At 43.0% G+C, this 17,984-nt stretch overlaps 1 protein-coding gene across 2 annotated transcripts in view; it reads right to left on the minus strand.

The window, feature by feature from the left end:
* Nucleotides 1–1,411: 1,411 nt before the first annotated feature.
* katnb1 (katanin p80 (WD repeat containing) subunit B 1) overlaps nt 1,412–17,984 on the minus strand; it is an 84,960-nt gene continuing 68,387 nt past the window's right edge. The window contains exons 16-20 of one of the 2 annotated variants that reach the window (XM_013131122.4): nt 14,688–14,837; nt 14,399–14,475; nt 13,856–13,930; nt 9,670–9,786; nt 1,412–2,393 (exon numbers count right to left, since the gene is read on the minus strand). In XM_013131122.4, coding sequence (XP_012986576.1) covers nt 2,258–2,393; nt 9,670–9,786; nt 13,856–13,930; nt 14,399–14,475; nt 14,688–14,837 — 555 coding nt within the window. In that variant the 3' untranslated portion in view covers nt 1,412–2,257. The remainder of the gene's footprint in view (nt 2,394–9,669; nt 9,787–13,855; nt 13,931–14,398; nt 14,476–14,687; nt 14,838–17,984) is intronic. The other variant, XM_013131123.3, reaches the window with a different exon arrangement.

Raw genomic sequence — 17,984 nt, forward strand, 5'->3', positions numbered from 1 at the left:
GTGAAGTGGAAACTAGATATGATCACCCTTGGTGAGACGTATTTCCATGATTCTCTATGTGGACTACTGACATACTTCGATATACCGTTCATGAGGGTTTTAAAGACATGTTAGCGTTAGCTTAATTCCGATTTCTATCAAATTTCAAGAGTGCAGAGTGTCTGTTAATCAACAAACAAACACACTGTGAGTCATGAGGGTGTTCAATTTCAACTGCAGAGCTCATTGTGCCATAATGTTATGCACATGTGAAGTTTATGCTTCCATTTTTACACTGGTTAGTCATCTTGTATTATATCTCCTAGCATTTAACACCCTATAGGGAGATATGTATGAGACACGTATGACGCTGGCCAAGTCAGAGTTATTGTTGATAATATGTAAATTTTTATAGCGGTCATGAAATTTTCACGGTACAAAAGATATCCCAAGATGACAGACATGATAGGTTATTTAGGCAATGTTGTACCTCCTGGGGAATGAGCCATGTACACAATCAGCATTCTAGATCAAGAGAGGTGGAAATGGCATCATTTTGGAAAAAATACATTGTGGACGAATTGGGTTGTGTCTGTTTGGTATCTATATTTTCAGTGGTCTAATTTACAAAAAAAATTCACCAAGGACCTTTTGAGTTATTTCAAGGAAAAAAGCAGTTTCAAGGAAAGAGATTATACCCGGAGGACCCCTAATGACACCTAAAAGTTACTGACTTAAGGTTGATTGACTGTGTGTGGGTTTCACAAATAGAAAAATACTTTATTTCCTTGAAACTGCTTTTTTCCTTGAAATAACTCAAAAGGTCCTTGGTGATTTTTTTTTGTAAATTAGACCACTGAAAATATAGATACCAAACAGACAACCCAATTCGTCCACAATGTATTTTTTCCAAAATGATGCCATTTCCACCTCAATTCATCTAGAATGCTGATTGTGTACATGCCTCATTGTATGTCTGTGTTTATGTATGTACATAAACACTCAGGCCTAGCCACTTTCCCTCAGGGGAATTCCTATCTAGACAAGATGCAGTTGAGTATCTCAAGCGCAGGTCCAAGTTACAAAAGCTGCCCCTACGGTCTGCTCACTTGCATAGTTTATTTCACCCACAATACAATGAAAACTGTAGTCACCAGTGGACATCAAGTGTCCCAATTAAACTCTAAATATTTGTGTCAGACTCAAACCTCATTGGTCAAACTCTTCGTGAGGTGCACAGCTAGTTAGTGAACTCTGTAGCGATTGAGCTAACTGCGGTTATTCAGTACACTCTTATTTGACAATGTAAACCATAATTCAAGAGCTGAGTTTGTAGGCTTTAGGGGCTGTCTGTTTTGACATTGGAGTCCAGATTATTTTAAAATGTTCCTCCAATCTAGAAAATCACAACAAAGTAAAATTACACAAATACTAACAAGACATGTTCCTTTTAATTCCATAAATCACCCACAGCTTGATTCCTGAAGCAAGCCTTAAACAACAGACTCTGCATTTTAAAGTGTTTATTTGAAAAAGCATGTTCTTTTAGTGTTAACAATACTTAACACAAGAGTGGATCTAGGGGCAACTTCTCCAGTACAGAAAAAGACAGAACATTTCAAGAGAAATCACAACATATATTAAACCCAGCGCTTCAATCACATGAACACATACTACCTTAGACCAGGATTCAGGCCAATCACAGCCTTTAGGCATCAAACCTTTCAGGGATTATCCGAATAAGCCCATGCATTGTGCCACTAACTGGGAACATTTCCTTAATAACTGCAATGTCTAAAACCAGCAAACTGACTCGAAGCTGGTCCAATCAGATATGTGCAAGAGTGTGGTGGAATTTTTGAAAAACGTGTGTGCTAATCTATTGGGTGGATGAAAGTTAAGGTGGGTGTGAATTTCTCACTTGAAACAAACATATATTGACAAATACATACTCTCAGAACCCCAAAGCCTGAAACGGAACCAATAGTGATTGTTTTTAAAATCAGCGTTACACCCCATACCCTGAGAACACAGCAGTGAGGTCTAACATGGAATCCTTCAGTAGTGGTGCCATATCTGGATGCAGTGTCCACAGACTCAGCCTTCTGTCTACTGCATTGGTCCACCCACAAGCTGTGTTGTCTCCTGATTTACTATCATGTGACGCAGCCATTAACAATCAATTAGTCAGGCACGAATCTTCACGGCACAGCTGTCCCCGATGTTAGGTCTTTGGACTGGCATCTTGGATCTGGGTGTCTCTCTGCATAGACAGTGCTTAGTAGTCCAGTGGGGCCATGAGCAATTGTAGCTCTTTAAAGGTGCTACCATGGCGACCCACCTTGTCGGCCTTGTTCTTCACCACATTGCTGAGGTTCTTCAGCTGCTTGAAACATGCCTTGCACTTCTGGTGGCTGGGATCACAACAGACAGAAACACACATTAACTCCATCTGCAATGGCCAACCTCACAGTGGTTTTCTAAATGGATCCAAGTTTTATTTTGTTTAGAATTTTTTTATTTTTATAAAAAGTGTCAATGACTGGAGCAATGATCTGTGCACAAAGCAAAGCTTTATACGTTTTTGTTGTTGTAAGAAAAAGCAGTGCGTCGGATATGAACCCATGAAAGGACTTTATTCCTGAGGCAGTGGTTCAGGGCAGTCGATCACCCCAGGCCACAGAGGTACAGTTGTGCTCATAAGTTTGCATGGCAGTAATTGTGAAATTTTGGCATTATTATTGAAAATATGAATGATCATGCAAAAAATAAAATTTTCATTTAAGGATAGTGATCATATGAAGCCATTTATTATCACATAGTTGGTTGGCTCCATTTGAAATCATAATGATAACAGAAATCACCCAAATGGCCCTGATCAAAAGTTTACATACCCTTGAATGTTTGGCCTTGTTGCAGACACACAAGGGTGAAAATGGCAATTAAAGGTGAATTTCCTACACCTGTGGCATTTTAAATTGCAATTAGTGTATGTGTATAAATAGGCATTGAGTTTGTTAGCTCTCACATGGATGCACTGAGAAGGCTAGATTCTGAGCCATGGGGTGCAGAAAATAACTGTCAAAAGACCTAAGTAATGGAACTTTATAAAGATGGAAAAGCATATAAAAAGACAGCCAAACCTTGCAAATGCTAGTCAGTACTGTTCAATCACTTATTAAGGAGTGGCAAATTCGGCAATCTCTTGATACCAAGCCAAGGTCAGGTAGACGAAGAAAGATTTCCACCAAAACTGCCAGAAGAATTGTTCGGGAAAGAAAAACCCACAGGTAACCTCAGGAAAAATACAGGCTGCTCTGGAAAAACACTGTGTGGTTTTTTCAAGGAGCACAATATGATAATACTTGAACAAAAATGAGCTGCATGGTCAAGTTACCAGAAAGAAGCCTTTACTGCACCAATGCCACAAAAAAGCCTGGTTACAATATGCCCAACAACAACTTGACACGACTCACAGCTACTGGAACACTGTAATTTAGAGTGACGAGACCAAAATGTGACCTTTATGGTCACAACCATTGGCGCTATGTTTGGCGAGGGGTCAACAACGCCTATAGTGAACAAAATACCACCCCCACTGTGAAGTATGAAGAAACACTTGATAATGGCTGCCCTCTCGAGAATCAAACCTGGGTCGGCCGTGTGAAAGGCAATGTCGTTAACCACTACGCCACAGTATAGCCACTTGACATTATATCAGTTTGTCACTCATTAACACCACGCCAAGTTTGAATATTTTGTTAGACGCCATTAAGTATTGTGTTAAACTGAGAAACGTTTCTTATTAAGTTCATATCCACATCAAATAGCATCTATGAACTTCATAGCTTTTGCCAATGGCTGTTTTAAAAGCTTATTAGCCATTAATGAATGACATTGATACAATAACTACTGTATCAATATAGGTGACGATAACAGACTTTTTCGTCAAGTGAAAAGACGAGCAAATCAGGTAGAGTGTTTGTCAATCCTGAAGAAATCCTAAAACATAATTTGAAAATCCACCATAAATAGTAGCAACATAACAGTAAACAGTTTCATTTTAGGCTTCCCATAACGTAGCTACTGAAGGTTATAGCCAGTGAGGTTTTTGTCTATCCTGAACAAATCCCTTTTTGCCACTGGCCGTTTTAACAGGTAATTAGCCATTCGTAAGTGACATACAGTGGATATAAAAAGTCTACACACCCCTGTTAAAATGGCAGGTTTTTATGATGTAAAAGAATGAGACAAAGATAAATGATCTTTGTCTCCTTTTTCCACTTTTAATGTGACCTATAATGTGAACAATTCAATTGAAAAACAAACTGAAATCTTCGAGGGGAAAAAAAATAAAAACCTTACAATAACCTGGTTGCCTAAGTGTGCATAACCTCTTATAACTGGGGAAGTGGCTGTGTTCAGAATTAACCAATCACATTCAAACTAATGTTAAATGTGAAATCATTTCACACCTCCCATCAAAATAAAGTTCAGCTGTTCTAGTAGGATTTTCCTTTTTCTTAGTTGCATCTCAAAGCAAAAGCCATGGTCTGCAGAGAGCTTCCAAAGCATCAGACGGATCTCATTATTGAAAGAGATCAGTCAGGAGAAGGGTACAAAATAATTTCCAAAGCATTAGATATACCATGGAACACAGTGAAGACAGTCATCATCGAGTGGAGAAAATATGGCACAACAGAGACATTACCAAAAACTGGAAATCCCTCCAAAATTGATGAAAAGACGAGAAGAAAACTGGTCAGGGATGCTTCCAAGAGGCCTACAGCAACATTAAAGGAACTGCAGGAATTCCTGGCAAGTACTGGCTGTGTGCTACATGTGACAACTATCTCCCGTATTTTTCATATGAATGGGCTATGGGGTAGGGTGACAAGACGGAAGCCTTTCTTTACAAAGAAAAGCATCTAAGCCCGTAAGAAGTTTGCAAAACAAACATCATTATGAACAGTTCCAAATACCAGGCAATTTTAGCACAAAACCTTCAGGCATACGTTAGAAAGCTGAAGATGAAGTTCACCTTTCAGCACAACAACAACCCAAAGCACACATCCAAATCCACAAAAGCATGGCTTCACCAGAAGAAGATTAACGTTTTGGAATGGCCCAGCAAGAGCCCAGACCTGAATCCAATTGAACATCTTTGGGGTTATCTGAAGAGGGCAGTGCACAGATGTCCTTGCAATCTGAAAGATTTGGAGTGCTTTTACAAAGAAGAGTGGGCAAATATTGCCACGTCAAGATGTGCCATGCTAATAGACTCCTACCCAAAAAGATTGAGTGCTGTAATAAAATCTAAACGTGCTTCAACAAAGTATTAGTTTAAGGGTGTGCACACTTATGCAACCAGGTTATTGTGAGTTTAAAATGTTTCCCACTCAAAGATTTCAGTTTGTTTTTCAATTGAATTGTTCACGTTATGGGTCACATTAAAGGTGGACAATGTTCTGGCATGATTTATCTTTGTCTCATTCTTTTACATCACAAGAACCTGGCACTTTAACAGGGGTGTGTAGACTTTTTATATCCACTGTAGATACAGTATCTATCAATATAGGTAACAATAACTAGTTATGGCCATTCAAGGCTTCATCAGCATTATTTTAGCAGCAGGATATTATGCTGGCAACACTCAGATTTTCTTTATCACAATAAAAGCAATCATTGAAATGTATAAGGCAATATAGTTAATCTAGTCTGTGAAAAAAAACAGACAAAAATAACATTGGAACGGACATTAAACATAAAGACTAGATAGTTAATAATATTACATTATATATTTCAATGATGGCATTTATTTTGAAAAAGAAAATCTGAGTTAGCACTGCTAGCATAATATCCTGCTGCTAGAAGAACGGCAATGAACCCTTGAGTGGCCATCACTAACGATAACCGACTTTTTTGTCAAGTGAAAAAATGAGAGCATTGTGTAGCCAGCGAAGTGTTTGTCTATCCTGAAGAAATCCTAATATCCACCAGAACTGTTTTATTTTAGGCTTCTTATCACGTAGTTATGTAAAGTTTAACCCGCGAAGTATTCATCTGTCCTGAACCTCAGGCATAATGTGTTTTGACTGTTACAGGAGGCGAACGCGGGACCTGTTGTTCCAGAGCCCGCATCTCTAACCACTAAGCTATTTAACAGTGTGCAGGTGGTACTCAGTCAGTCAGACATTTGCTCATCTAGGTCGGCTCTGCTTATTTGTTCAGGCAAAAATTCTGCCAAGACGAATGGGCAGCTATACCACCTGCACGAACTCAGGGCCTCATAGACAACTATTACAAAAGACTGCACACTGTCACTGATGCTAAAGGGGGCAATACACAGTATTAAGAACATAGGGTATACAGACTTTTGAACAGGGGTCAGTTCATTTTTTCCCCTTTGTTGACATGTCTTGTTTTATGATTTTGCCATTCTGTTATGATCTACAGATAAATGTGAATCCCATAAGAAATAAAAGATGTTTTGCCTGTTCATTATTTTTGAATTTATATATATTTTTTACACAAATGGTACATACACTCACCTAAAGGATTATTAGGAACACCTGTTCAATTTCTCTAATGCAATTATCTAATCAACCAATCACATGGCAGTTGCTTCAATGCATTTAGGGGTGTGCTCCTGGTCAAGACAATCTCCTGAACTCCAAACTGAATGTCAGAATGGGAAAGAAAGGTGATTTTGAGCCTGGCATGGTTGTTGGTGCCAGATGGGCCGGTCTGAGTATTTCACAATCTGCTCAGTTACTGGGATTTTCACGCACAACCATTTCTAGGGTTTACAAAGGATGGTGTGAAAAGGGAAAAACATCCAGTATGCAGAAGTCCTGTGGGGGGCGAAAATGCCTTGTTGATGCTAGAGGTCAGAGGAGAATGGGCCGACTGATTCAAGCTGATGAAATAACCACTCGTTACAACCGAGGTATGCAGCAAAGCATTTGTGAAGCCACAACACGCACAACCTTGAGGCGGATGGGCTACAACAGCAGAAGATCCCACCGGGTACCACTCATCTCCACTACAAATAGGAAAAAGAGGCTACAATTTGCACGAGCACACCAAAATAGGACAGTTGAAGACTGGAAGAATGTTGCCTGGTCTGATCCATCCATCCATCCATCCATCATCTTCCGCTTATCCGGGGCCGGGTCGCAGGGGCAGCAGTCTAAGCAGGGATGCCCAGACTTCCCTCTCCCCAGACACTTCCTCCAGCTCTTCCGGGGGGACACCGAGGCGTTCCCAGGCCAGCCGGGAGGAATAGTCCCTCCAGCGTGTCCTAGGTCTTCCCCGGGTGGGACGGTGGGACGGGACCGGAAAAACCTTCCCAGGAAGGCGTTTCGGAGGCATCTGAAACAGATGCCCAAGCCACCTCAGCTGACCCCTCTCGATGTGGAGGAGAAGCGGCTCTACTCGGAGCTCCTCCCGGGTGACCGAGCTTCTCACCCTATCTCTAAGGGATCGCCCAGCCACCCTGCGGAGAAAGCTCATGACCATAGGTGAGAGTAGGAACGTAGATTGACCGGTAAATCGAGAGCTTCGCCTTGCGGCTCAGCTCTTTCTTCACCACGACAGACCGATACATCGACCGCATTACTGCAGAAGCTGCACCGATCCGTCTGTCAATCTCCCGTTCCATCCTTCTCTCACTCGTGAACAAGACCCCTAAATACTTAAACTCCTCCACTTGAGGCAGGCACTCTCCACCAACCTGAAGTGGGCAAGCCACCCTTTTCCGACTGAGGACCATGGCCTCGGATTTGGAGGTACTGATTCTCATCCCTACCGCTTCACACTCGGCTGCAAACTGTCCCAGTGCATGTTGAAGGTCCTGGCTTGAAGGGGCCAACACGACAACATCAACCGCAAAGAGCAGAGACAAAATCGTGTGGTCCCCAAACCTGACACCCTCCGGCCCCTGGCTGCGCCTAGAAATTCTGTCCATAAAAATTACGAACAGAACCGGCGACAAAGGGTAGCCCTGCCGGAGTCCAACATGCACTGGGAACAAGTCTGACTAACCGCCGGCAATGCGGACCAAGCTCCTGCTTCGGTCGTACAGGGACCTGACAGCCCTTAGCAAAGGACCCAGGACCCCATATTCCCGAAGCACTCTCCACAGGATGCCGCGAGGGACACAGTCGAATGCCTTCTCCAAATCCACAAAACACATGTGTATTGGTTGGGCAAACTCCCATGAACCCTCCAACACCCCGTAGAGGGTATAGAGGCCTGGAAGAAAACCACACTGTTCCTCCTGAATCCGAGGTTCTACTATCGGCAGTATTCTCCTCTCCAGAACCCTGGCATAGACTTTCCCGGGGAGGCTGAGAAGTGTGATCCCCCTATAGTTGGAACACACCCTCCGGTCCCCCTTCTTAAAAAGAGGGACCACCACCACGGTCTGCCATCCCAGAGGCACTGTCCCCGACCGCCACGCGATGTTGCACAGGCGTGTCAACCAAGGCAGCCCCACAACATCCAGAGACTTGAGGTACTCAGGGTGGATCTCATCCACCCCCGGTGCCTTGCCACCGAGGAGTTTCTTGACCACCTCTGTGACATCAGCCCAGGTGATGGACGAGTCCACCTCTGAGCCCTCATCCTCTGCTTCCTCAATGGAAGACGTGACGGCAGGATTGAGGAGATCCTCGAAGTACTCCTTCCACCGCCCGACGACATCCCCAGTTGAGGTCAACAGCTGCCCACCTCTACTGTAAACAGCGTTGGTAGGGCACTGTTTCCCTCTCCTGAGGCGTCGGACGGTTTGCCAGAATCTCTTCGAGGCCAGCCGATAGTCCTTCTCCATGGCCTCACTGAACTGGTCTGGTCTGATGAGTCTCGATTTCTGTTGAGACATTCAGATGGTAGAGTCAGAATTTGGCTCCTTAGTGCCAATTGGGCATCGTTTAAATGGCACGGCCTACCTGAGCATTGTTTCTGACCATGTCCATCCTTTTATGACCACCATGTACCCATCCTCTGATGGCTACTTCCAGCAGGATAATGCACCATGTCACAAAGCTCGAATCATTTCAAATTTGTTTTTTGAACATGAAAATGAGTTCACTGTACTGAAATGGCCCCCACAGTCACCAGATCTCAACCCAATAGAGCATCTTTGGGATGTGGTGGAACGGGAGCTTCCTGCCCTGGATGTGCATCCCACAAATCTCTATCAACTGCAAGATGCTATCCTATCAATATGGGACAACATTTCTAAAGAATTCTTTCAGCACCTTGTTGAATCAATGCCACGTAGAAGTAAGGCAGTTCTGAAGGCGAAAGGGTCAAACACAGTATTAGTACGGAGTTCCTAATAATCCTTTAGGTGAGTGTATATTACCAGTTCTCCAAAGGTATGCAAACTTTTGAGCACAACTGTATATGATTTGATTGGAGCTGAAAGAGCAGACTTCTGAGACAATTTGAATGTACTGAAATCATAAAAAGCCATTCGTTTTGTTTCCTGTATTTTGAGTGTCATGGGTAAATCCTGGACATAGAGTAAATAAAAATGATTTGAACACCCATAGCAAAAAAAAGTTTTGTAATCTTTAAGCTTTCCAAATAAAAAAAATCTGCGCACACACAGTACTGTAAGTGTCTCTGAATAAGAGTCTGCTCAATGAACTAAATATAAACGTCTTTCTAGCTGAAACTCACCGCTCCTCCCGTGTTATATCCACTCCGACAGAAGGGGGCGCTGTCAGTGTGTCAGAGATGAGAGGCCAGAAGCGTTTCAGGATCAGTTTAAGAGATGTACAGCCTGTTTGCACGTAACTGACCACACAGAAAGAGATAAGATGTTAACAATAGAACCCCCAAATGGGAATTGGCTTTTGAGTATGTAATTAAAATAAAACTGCCACATTGAGAGCTACACCCTCTTCCTTCCACGACTTTCCTAAATGGGCGTGTATTCCATTGTTTTGTTGTCAGAGTTCTAAACTCACAAACAGAAAACTATTTAGAGATTATTTAGCTGTTTTTTAAACCCTATTCTCTGACTTAATCGGCCAACAGCCCATGGCACTTAACGTTGGTACCCAGGCAGCCTGAGAATGGTACCAAAATGGTGCTATTCTTCCCGCACTGGATGCAATGGATGAATGTGCGATTCACCAAGATGAACGATAGAGTCTTGATTGAATTATACTTCTACGTTGTACTGCATTTCCTCAATTAAAAAGTTGAATCAAATCTAATGAATAGCAATGAAATAGCATTGACATCAATGGATGAATGGGTGATAACCCCCTGATCAACCCAGACAAACCTATGCATGTGACTGAAGTGTAATGATGAAGAATGATGAGGGTACAAATTGTATATAATCTGAACTCGGTGAGCACGTCAGACACAACTCAGACACAATTTACAGCGTTTAGTTCACAGTGGCAACTTGAACCTGACGATTAGATGCCCTGACAGCATTGCAGATGCTGCAAATTTTAGATGAGAGGTAGTCAGTAAGAAATAGATCCCGAAATCCACGTGTTGGATGTCGGGTCTTCATCTGATTCTGATAATGCGCCAACAGTGACCGCAAATGCCACTGCGTGACACTGAAGTTATCCTTTGATCATCCTTTTACTCTTGTCATTGAATTTATATTTAAACTGTCATTATTTGTCACTTAAAGCTTCATTTATACCAAAACTATATCTGAATTCAAACTTGTTCTCAAGTAGACTAATAAGACAGGCCCATCCCATGTTTAAAGATGGGCTCTTTGCCATGCTGCAGATTAGTGTGTGCCATTTTAAACTGATAGACAATGGTACATTATTTGAAACTCATTGCAGCTATACCAGACAAATTGAGAAAGAAAATGTAAACTTTAGAAAGCAATTAATCTCCCAGTCGCCCATCTATTAAAGATCATGCATGGACTGTGCAAAGGAGATGTCCATGCAATCTGACAGATTTGGAGCATTTTTGCAAAGAAGAGTGGGCTAATATTGCTTCAACAAATTATTAGTTTGAGGGTTTGCACACTTATGAGTTTTTTATTTTTCTCATGCTCTGGGGGATTTTGGATGCTGCGGCATGTGGGTGGTGCACCTTTTGTTAATAGTAACACATGATAAAACTGCTGTGTGCTACGGGCTGCTCGAGAAGTACTCCTGCGACATATATTACATCCTCCAATCCTACACGATATGTGACCTAAAGTATGGCAAGTGAAGAGGGACAACCTAAAACAGGCACAGTCGTGCACCTGGTCACAACCCACAATATACATACCCGAGGTACATGTGTACGTAACCCAGAAACAGGATCTGTGCTGAACAAATAGCACAATAACTAGACCAAAAAAATGTGGTGCTTTCCAGGTACGGGGAGGCTGTCGAGATTTACACTCTCACTCAAGACTGGTGCAACCACCCCTGTGCCAATTATTTTTGTGGTTTTCCTGGACCCTCACATCCCCCAGATATACAAGCAAGAGTCGATGCACCACTTACATAGTATTGAGTTTGTCTGCCTGTATTTTGTGTCTTTTTTGAGTGAGTTTGTGTGATTGCGTGTGAAATTATGCATTAAAAAAGAAAAAGGGAAAAAAGAGGCGGTGCAGACTTGATGCTAATAATGACAGTATTTACCATTGACTTGGTTGACATTAATGACTGATCTGCACCAAAGAAAAAAATTTGGTCGATAAAGTCTGTTATTTTACTTTGTACATCATCAAAATTGAGATAATTTACTTGTGTAATTGTAATTTTGTCTTTTTTTGTTCATTCCTGAGGCAGCTGACGGGTACCGGCAGGCCAAGCGGACTGCAGCCCGGGTGGTTGTGGAAGCAAAAACTTGGGCCTGGGAGGAGTTCGGTGAGGCCATGGAGAAGGACTATCGGCTGGCCTCGAAGAGATTCTGGCAAACCGTCTGGCGCCTCAGGAGAGGGAAACAGTGCCCTACCAACGCTGTTTACAGTAGAGGTGGGCAGCTGTTGACCTCAACTGGGGATGTCGTTGGGCGGTGGAAGGAGTACTTTGAGGATCTCCTCAATCCCGCCGTCACGTCTTCCATTGAGGAAGCAGAGGATGAGGGCTCAGAGGTGGACTCGTCCATCACCCGGGCTGAAGTCACAGAGGTGGCAAGGCACCGGGGGTGGATGAGATCCACCCTGAGTACCTCAAGTCTCTGGATGTTGTGGGGCTGTCTTGGTTGACACGCCTGTGCAACATCGTGTGCGGTCGGGGACAGTGCCTCTGGGATGGCAGACCGGGGTGGTGGTCCCTCTTTTTAAGAAGGGGGACCGAGGGTGTGTTCTATCTATAGGGGGATCACACTTCTCAGCCTTCCCGGGAAAGTCTATGCCAGGGTTCTGGAGAGGAGAATGCAGCCGATAGTAGAACCTCGGATTCAGGAGGAACAGTGTGGTTTTCGTCCGGGCCGTGGAACACTGGACCAGCTCTATACCCTCTACGGGGTGTTGGAGGGTTCATGGGAGTTTGCCCAACCAATCCACATGTGTTTTGTGGATTTGGAGAAGGCATTCGACTGTGTCTCTCGCGGCATCCTGTGGAGAGTGCTTCGGGAATATGGGGTCCTGGGTCCTTTGCTAAGGGCTGTCAGGTCCCTGTACGACCGAAGCAGGAGCTTGGTCCGCATTGCCGGCAGTAAGTCAGACTTTTTCCCAGTGCATGTTGGACTCCGGCAGGGCTGCCCTTTGTCGCCGGTTCTGTTCGTAATTTTTATGGACAGAATTTCTAGGCGCAGCCAGGGGCCGGAGGGTGTCAGGTTTGGGGACCACACAATTTCGTCTCTGCTCTTTGCGGATGATGTTGTCGTGTTGGCCCCTTCAAACCAGGACCTTCAGCATGCACTGGGACGGTTTGCAGCCGAGTGTGAAGCAGTGGGGATGAGAATCAGTACCTCCAAATCCGAGGCAATGGTCCTCAATCGGAAAAGGGTGGCTTGCCCACTTCAGGTTGGTGGAGAGTGCCTGCCTCAAGTGGAGGAGTTTAAGTATCTAGGGGTCTTGTTCACGAGTGAGGGAAGGATGGAACAGGAGATTGACAGACGGATCGGTGCAGCTTCTGCAGTAATGCGGTTGATGTATCGGTCTGTCGTGGTGAAGAAAGAGCTGAGCCGCAAGGCGAAGCTCTCGATTTACCGGTCAATCTACGTTCCTACTCTCACCTATGGTCATGAGCTTTGGGTCATGACCGAAAGGACAAGATCCCGGATACAGGCGGCCGAAATGAGCTTTCTCCGCAGGGTGGCTGGGCGATCCCTTAGGGTGAGAAGCTCGGTCACCTGGGATGAGCTCAGAGTAGAGCCGCTTCTCCTCCACATCGAGAGGGGTCAGCTGAGGTGGCTTGGGCATCTGTTTCGGATGCCTCCAGAACGCCTTCCTGGGAAGGTGTTCCGGTCCCGTCCCACCGGGAGGAGACCCCGGGGAAGACCTAGGATATGCTGGAGGGACTATGTCTCCCAGCTGGCCTGGGAACGCCTCTGTGTCTAGGGAGAGGGATGTCTGGGCATCTCTGCTTAGACTGCTGCCCCCGCGACCCGGCCCCGGATAAGCGGAAGATGATGATGTAAAAAGACTTGTAATACAAAACCATTCTTGTATTTTTTCACATTCATTAACCATTTAAAACATTTTTTGACTATTCTAAATAGTTTGATAACGACCCAGTAGATGAACTGATGCTCTGGCTTGAAGGTGATGCCGCGAGGAGAATGTGTATGCTAATAGGGTCCATTCGTATGCTATTTATGAGAAACATCGTTCGGCTCTGGCTGATACTGTTTGTCTGAGAGACTTGGCGGTTCAAGTGTTTACACACAAATTTACATAGACAACATCTACCAGATCTTCGCTCTGATGTCTCACCTCTCATACTTGCTTTGCAGCAGTTCTTCGATCTGAGGCAGGATTGAGGTGCACAGGTCTAGTTTCCACAGCGACCTGCGGGAAAGGTGTGGAATCTGAGCATTAATAATTGCAATATGAATGTACATTTCATTGAAAGTGAATGTGCCTAGATAATGAGAACAACAGAAACATCTGATTTCAGAAATGTCTGATTTCTAACAAAGGTCAAATGTACTTTGTCAATTTCAATTACATTAAAGAAAGGGCTGTCACGGTTCAACACGGGAGCAACTGTAGCCCTTTATACTACGGGTTCTAACAAGCTCTACCTTCCTAAACTTCTTGTCAGTTTACACTCATTAGAGATATGCTCACAGATCACAATGGGTCTGTAAATCTGAACACAGGCACTGTGAAACTGCGGACATGATCAGGACTAAGGACATTAGCACCAGATATAAACAGGGCTTGTGACTGTGTGATCTCATTAACCAAATAAATTATGTAGTCGTTTTGTGGTGTAGTCATTTGTGTTGTGTGCGTGTTTCAGCATCCACTCACGCTTTGAGATTAATGATGTTGAGAATATCCACAACGATAGAGAGGTCCTTCATCGACACGGCCGAGTCCAAAGAGGTCTACAGTCAAAGCAGCAAACAATCACAATACTACTTATGAAACAACTTACAGGCAACAAGTAACTTTCCTCTATGACTGAAAGTGATTGTCAGTCAAAGGAGATTTCATGTGATGTTGATGAATAATTGTCTGGACTGTTGCTTCTGCATGTTGAGCAATGTTAACAGTGCGAACATTTAGTTAGCACCGTTAAGCATTCAATTAAGTGTACCTTGACATCCCCACTGCCCCACACAGATCGGATGGTGTCCAAGTTCTTGTGTCGGCTGGTAAGCATCACACACATGGTGTCGTGGCCCTTTCTGATCTGGGCCAAAGCTTCGTCATCACTCAGAACACTGGGACGGTTGTTACGAGCAGGCTGGAAAGTAGAAAGAAAGACACGCATTGATACATCTGGGAAATACAAATACACACAGATTCCCTCAAAACTAAAAATTTACATAAACCAAGGGGTCAATTTGCAGAGTGTGAAAAAGTACATAATAATACGTGTTTTGTATTAAGTGAATAATTTGTTGCATATGAAAATATCTGAGTGATATTTTATTTTGAGGATCTCATAAGCAAATGTAGCGTAGTATGTGTGAAGAATAATTTATCAGTAATACATAATACATTTTGAATTTAACCAAACACACTGTCAAAGTTTGTGTGAAAATTCACAATGTGTAAAAATAGTTGAAAAAAATTATAAAACAGCTAAAAGGTCAATAAATAAAGGATGATTTATTAACACTAGAACCGCCTGGCCTGGCCTTTCAGACCCCCAGTTACCACCAGAGCCTAACGTCATTTGGTGTCATTAGCATATGAATCGCCCCTTTTAGCATGGAAATTCTCCTACTCACAGCATCACCATCCAGCCAGAGCCTCAGTTCATCTACTGGGTTGTTATCAAACTATATAGAATAGTCTATAAAATAATGAATTATTCAATGTGTTTGTTTTAAATGATTAATGAATTTGAAAAGTACAAGAACGTGTTTGTACATAAAACGAAAAAAAAATAAAAATAAAGAATGAATAGGCTATGTGAACGGTGCATCTTTGCAGGTCTCTCCCAGGGGTTGTAGTGGGGATATCGAGTTGATTGCAACGGCAATGCATAGCAGTAGCCTCCTAGATTACTGGCATATATGATTTGTCTATAGACATTAATATGTTATCGAAAAATGTAAGGAGTTGAGGAGAATTTCATTTTGTGAATAATTATTTAGCATAATACATTTGTAGAATATTAATCGTCAGTAAAATAAGCACAGAAAATTCAAAGAGAGATGATAGGATGTGTGCGCAATTTAGTTTCTCTTTCCCTACTAAAATAATGTAGATTAACATTTTCGATGAATTAACCTACACAATAAGCTGAATCTCCTATTGAAAAATGGTAACCCGTGTGATAAGTAGCCTATATTTTTTTGTATTATGTTTCAATAATAGCCTAATTAAGTTTTCATTCATCTGGGAGTATCGCACATTAATCCATTGCTGTCATGCATTCAGTGAGGGGTGATTAGCACCTGGGTACCATTTGGGTACCTAAGTGGCGTGGGCTGTTGGCGGATTAAGTCGGAAAACGGTAAAAAAAAACTGGAAAAAGGTCTCTAAATAGTTTTCTGTCAGTTAAGAATTCTGACAACGGAACAATGCCTATTTAGGAAAAGTCAAGGAAGGAGGAGGGCGTAGCTTCCAAAATGGCAGTTTTATTTTAATTAGAAACTTAAACTCCAATTGGTGTAGGCATTTGGTTGTTCTAGAGTTAAAGGTGTTTGCGTGTGTGAGGGGAGTGAGTTCAAACAATACAGCACAAAGATGCTAGAATCTGACAAATTGTCCCCCACAAGGCTTTACAAACTGCCCTAATAGTAAAAACAGGGTTCCCACTCTAAGCCAACTGTCAAATTCCTTGATTTGTCCCTGACATTCACTGACTAAAAAGCTGAATTTCCATGACCTATAATGAACAGAAAAACAAGCAGCCTTTGTGCAGAGCACTAAGCACACAAAAACCAGCCCACAGTATTTTAAACCCATAAATGTACTAGTTCACAGACGTTTTCAGTTCAAAGTAAAGTTTTCACTACTTAAACATACACCGATCAGCCATAACACTATGTCCACTGACAGGTGAAGTGAATAACACTGATAATCTCGTTATCAAGGCACCTGTCGGTGGGATATATTAGGCAGCAAGTGAACATTCTCTCCTCTAAGTTGATGTGTTAGACGCAGGAAAAATGGGCAAGCATAAGGATCTGAACTTTGACAAGGGCCAAATTGTGATGGCTAGACGACTGGGTCAGAGCATCACCAAAATTGCTGCCCTTGTTGGTTGTTCCCGGTCTGCAGTGGTCAGTACCTATAAAAAGTGGTCCAAGTGATAATGTTAATGCTGGTACTGATAGAAAAGTGTCTGAACACACAGTGTTCAATGGGCATGTGAGAGTCAGAACTGGACCACGGAACAATGGAAGAAGGTGTCCTGGTCTGATGAATCATGTTTTCTTTTACATCACGTGGATGGCCGGATGCGTGTGCGTCGCTTACCTGGAGAACACATGGCACCAGGATGCCCTATGAGAAAAAGGCAAGCCGGTGGAGGCAGTGTGATGCTTTGGGCAATGTTCTGCTGGGAAACCTTGTGTCCTGCCATTCATGTGGATGTTACTTTGACACATACCCCCTATCTAAGCATTGTTGCACTATTTCATGGCAACCGTATTCCCTGATGGCATTGGCCTCATTCAGCATGATAATACGCCCTGCCACAAAGCCACATTGCGCCCTGGTTCAGGAATGGTTTGAGGAACACAAGTTCAAGGTGTAGACTTGGCCTCCAAATTATCCAGATCTCAATCCAATTGAGGCTCTGTGGGATGTGCTGGATAAACAAGTCCGATCCATGGAGGCCCCACCTCGCAACTTACAGGACTTGAAGGACCTGCTGTAAGGTCTTGGTGCCAGATACCACAGCACACCTTCAGAGTCCATGCCTTGACGGGTCAAGGCTGTTTTGGCGGCAAAAGGGGGACCTACACAATATTAGGCAGGTGGTCATAATGTTATGGCTGATCAGTATAATGCACAATTATTATCTTCATTAAGATGATGCTCCTGTCAACTTAATGCGGGTAGCATGCTTCTTACTGTTTGTGTGGCTGCCAAGCGCTCCCTTTCCCATATTTGATGTCATCTACTTTTAACACCCAGTCTTTGAAGTCATCATTATGTAGCCAAATTGTGTTATGTATTTAAATTTTTCTGGCAGGTTTGCCTTCATTAGCAGGTACAGAAGACCGCATATCTTGACTGAAGAGATTCCCAGTTGACGAGAGGGAAGGGATAAATGGATGCTGAAAAATTAAGTAGCCTAACGATAACAATACGCAATATGGGAAATGCGTGAAATAACCCGATAAAGAAGAATACTGCTTGGAAAATATATTTTGATAAATGGCCACTAAAATTTAAACATGCTACAAAATTCCCTGATATTTCATGACTT

Source organism: Esox lucius, chromosome 2 (assembly GCF_011004845.1).
Source record: "Esox lucius isolate fEsoLuc1 chromosome 2, fEsoLuc1.pri, whole genome shotgun sequence".
NCBI lineage: Eukaryota > Metazoa > Chordata > Actinopteri > Esociformes > Esocidae > Esox > Esox lucius.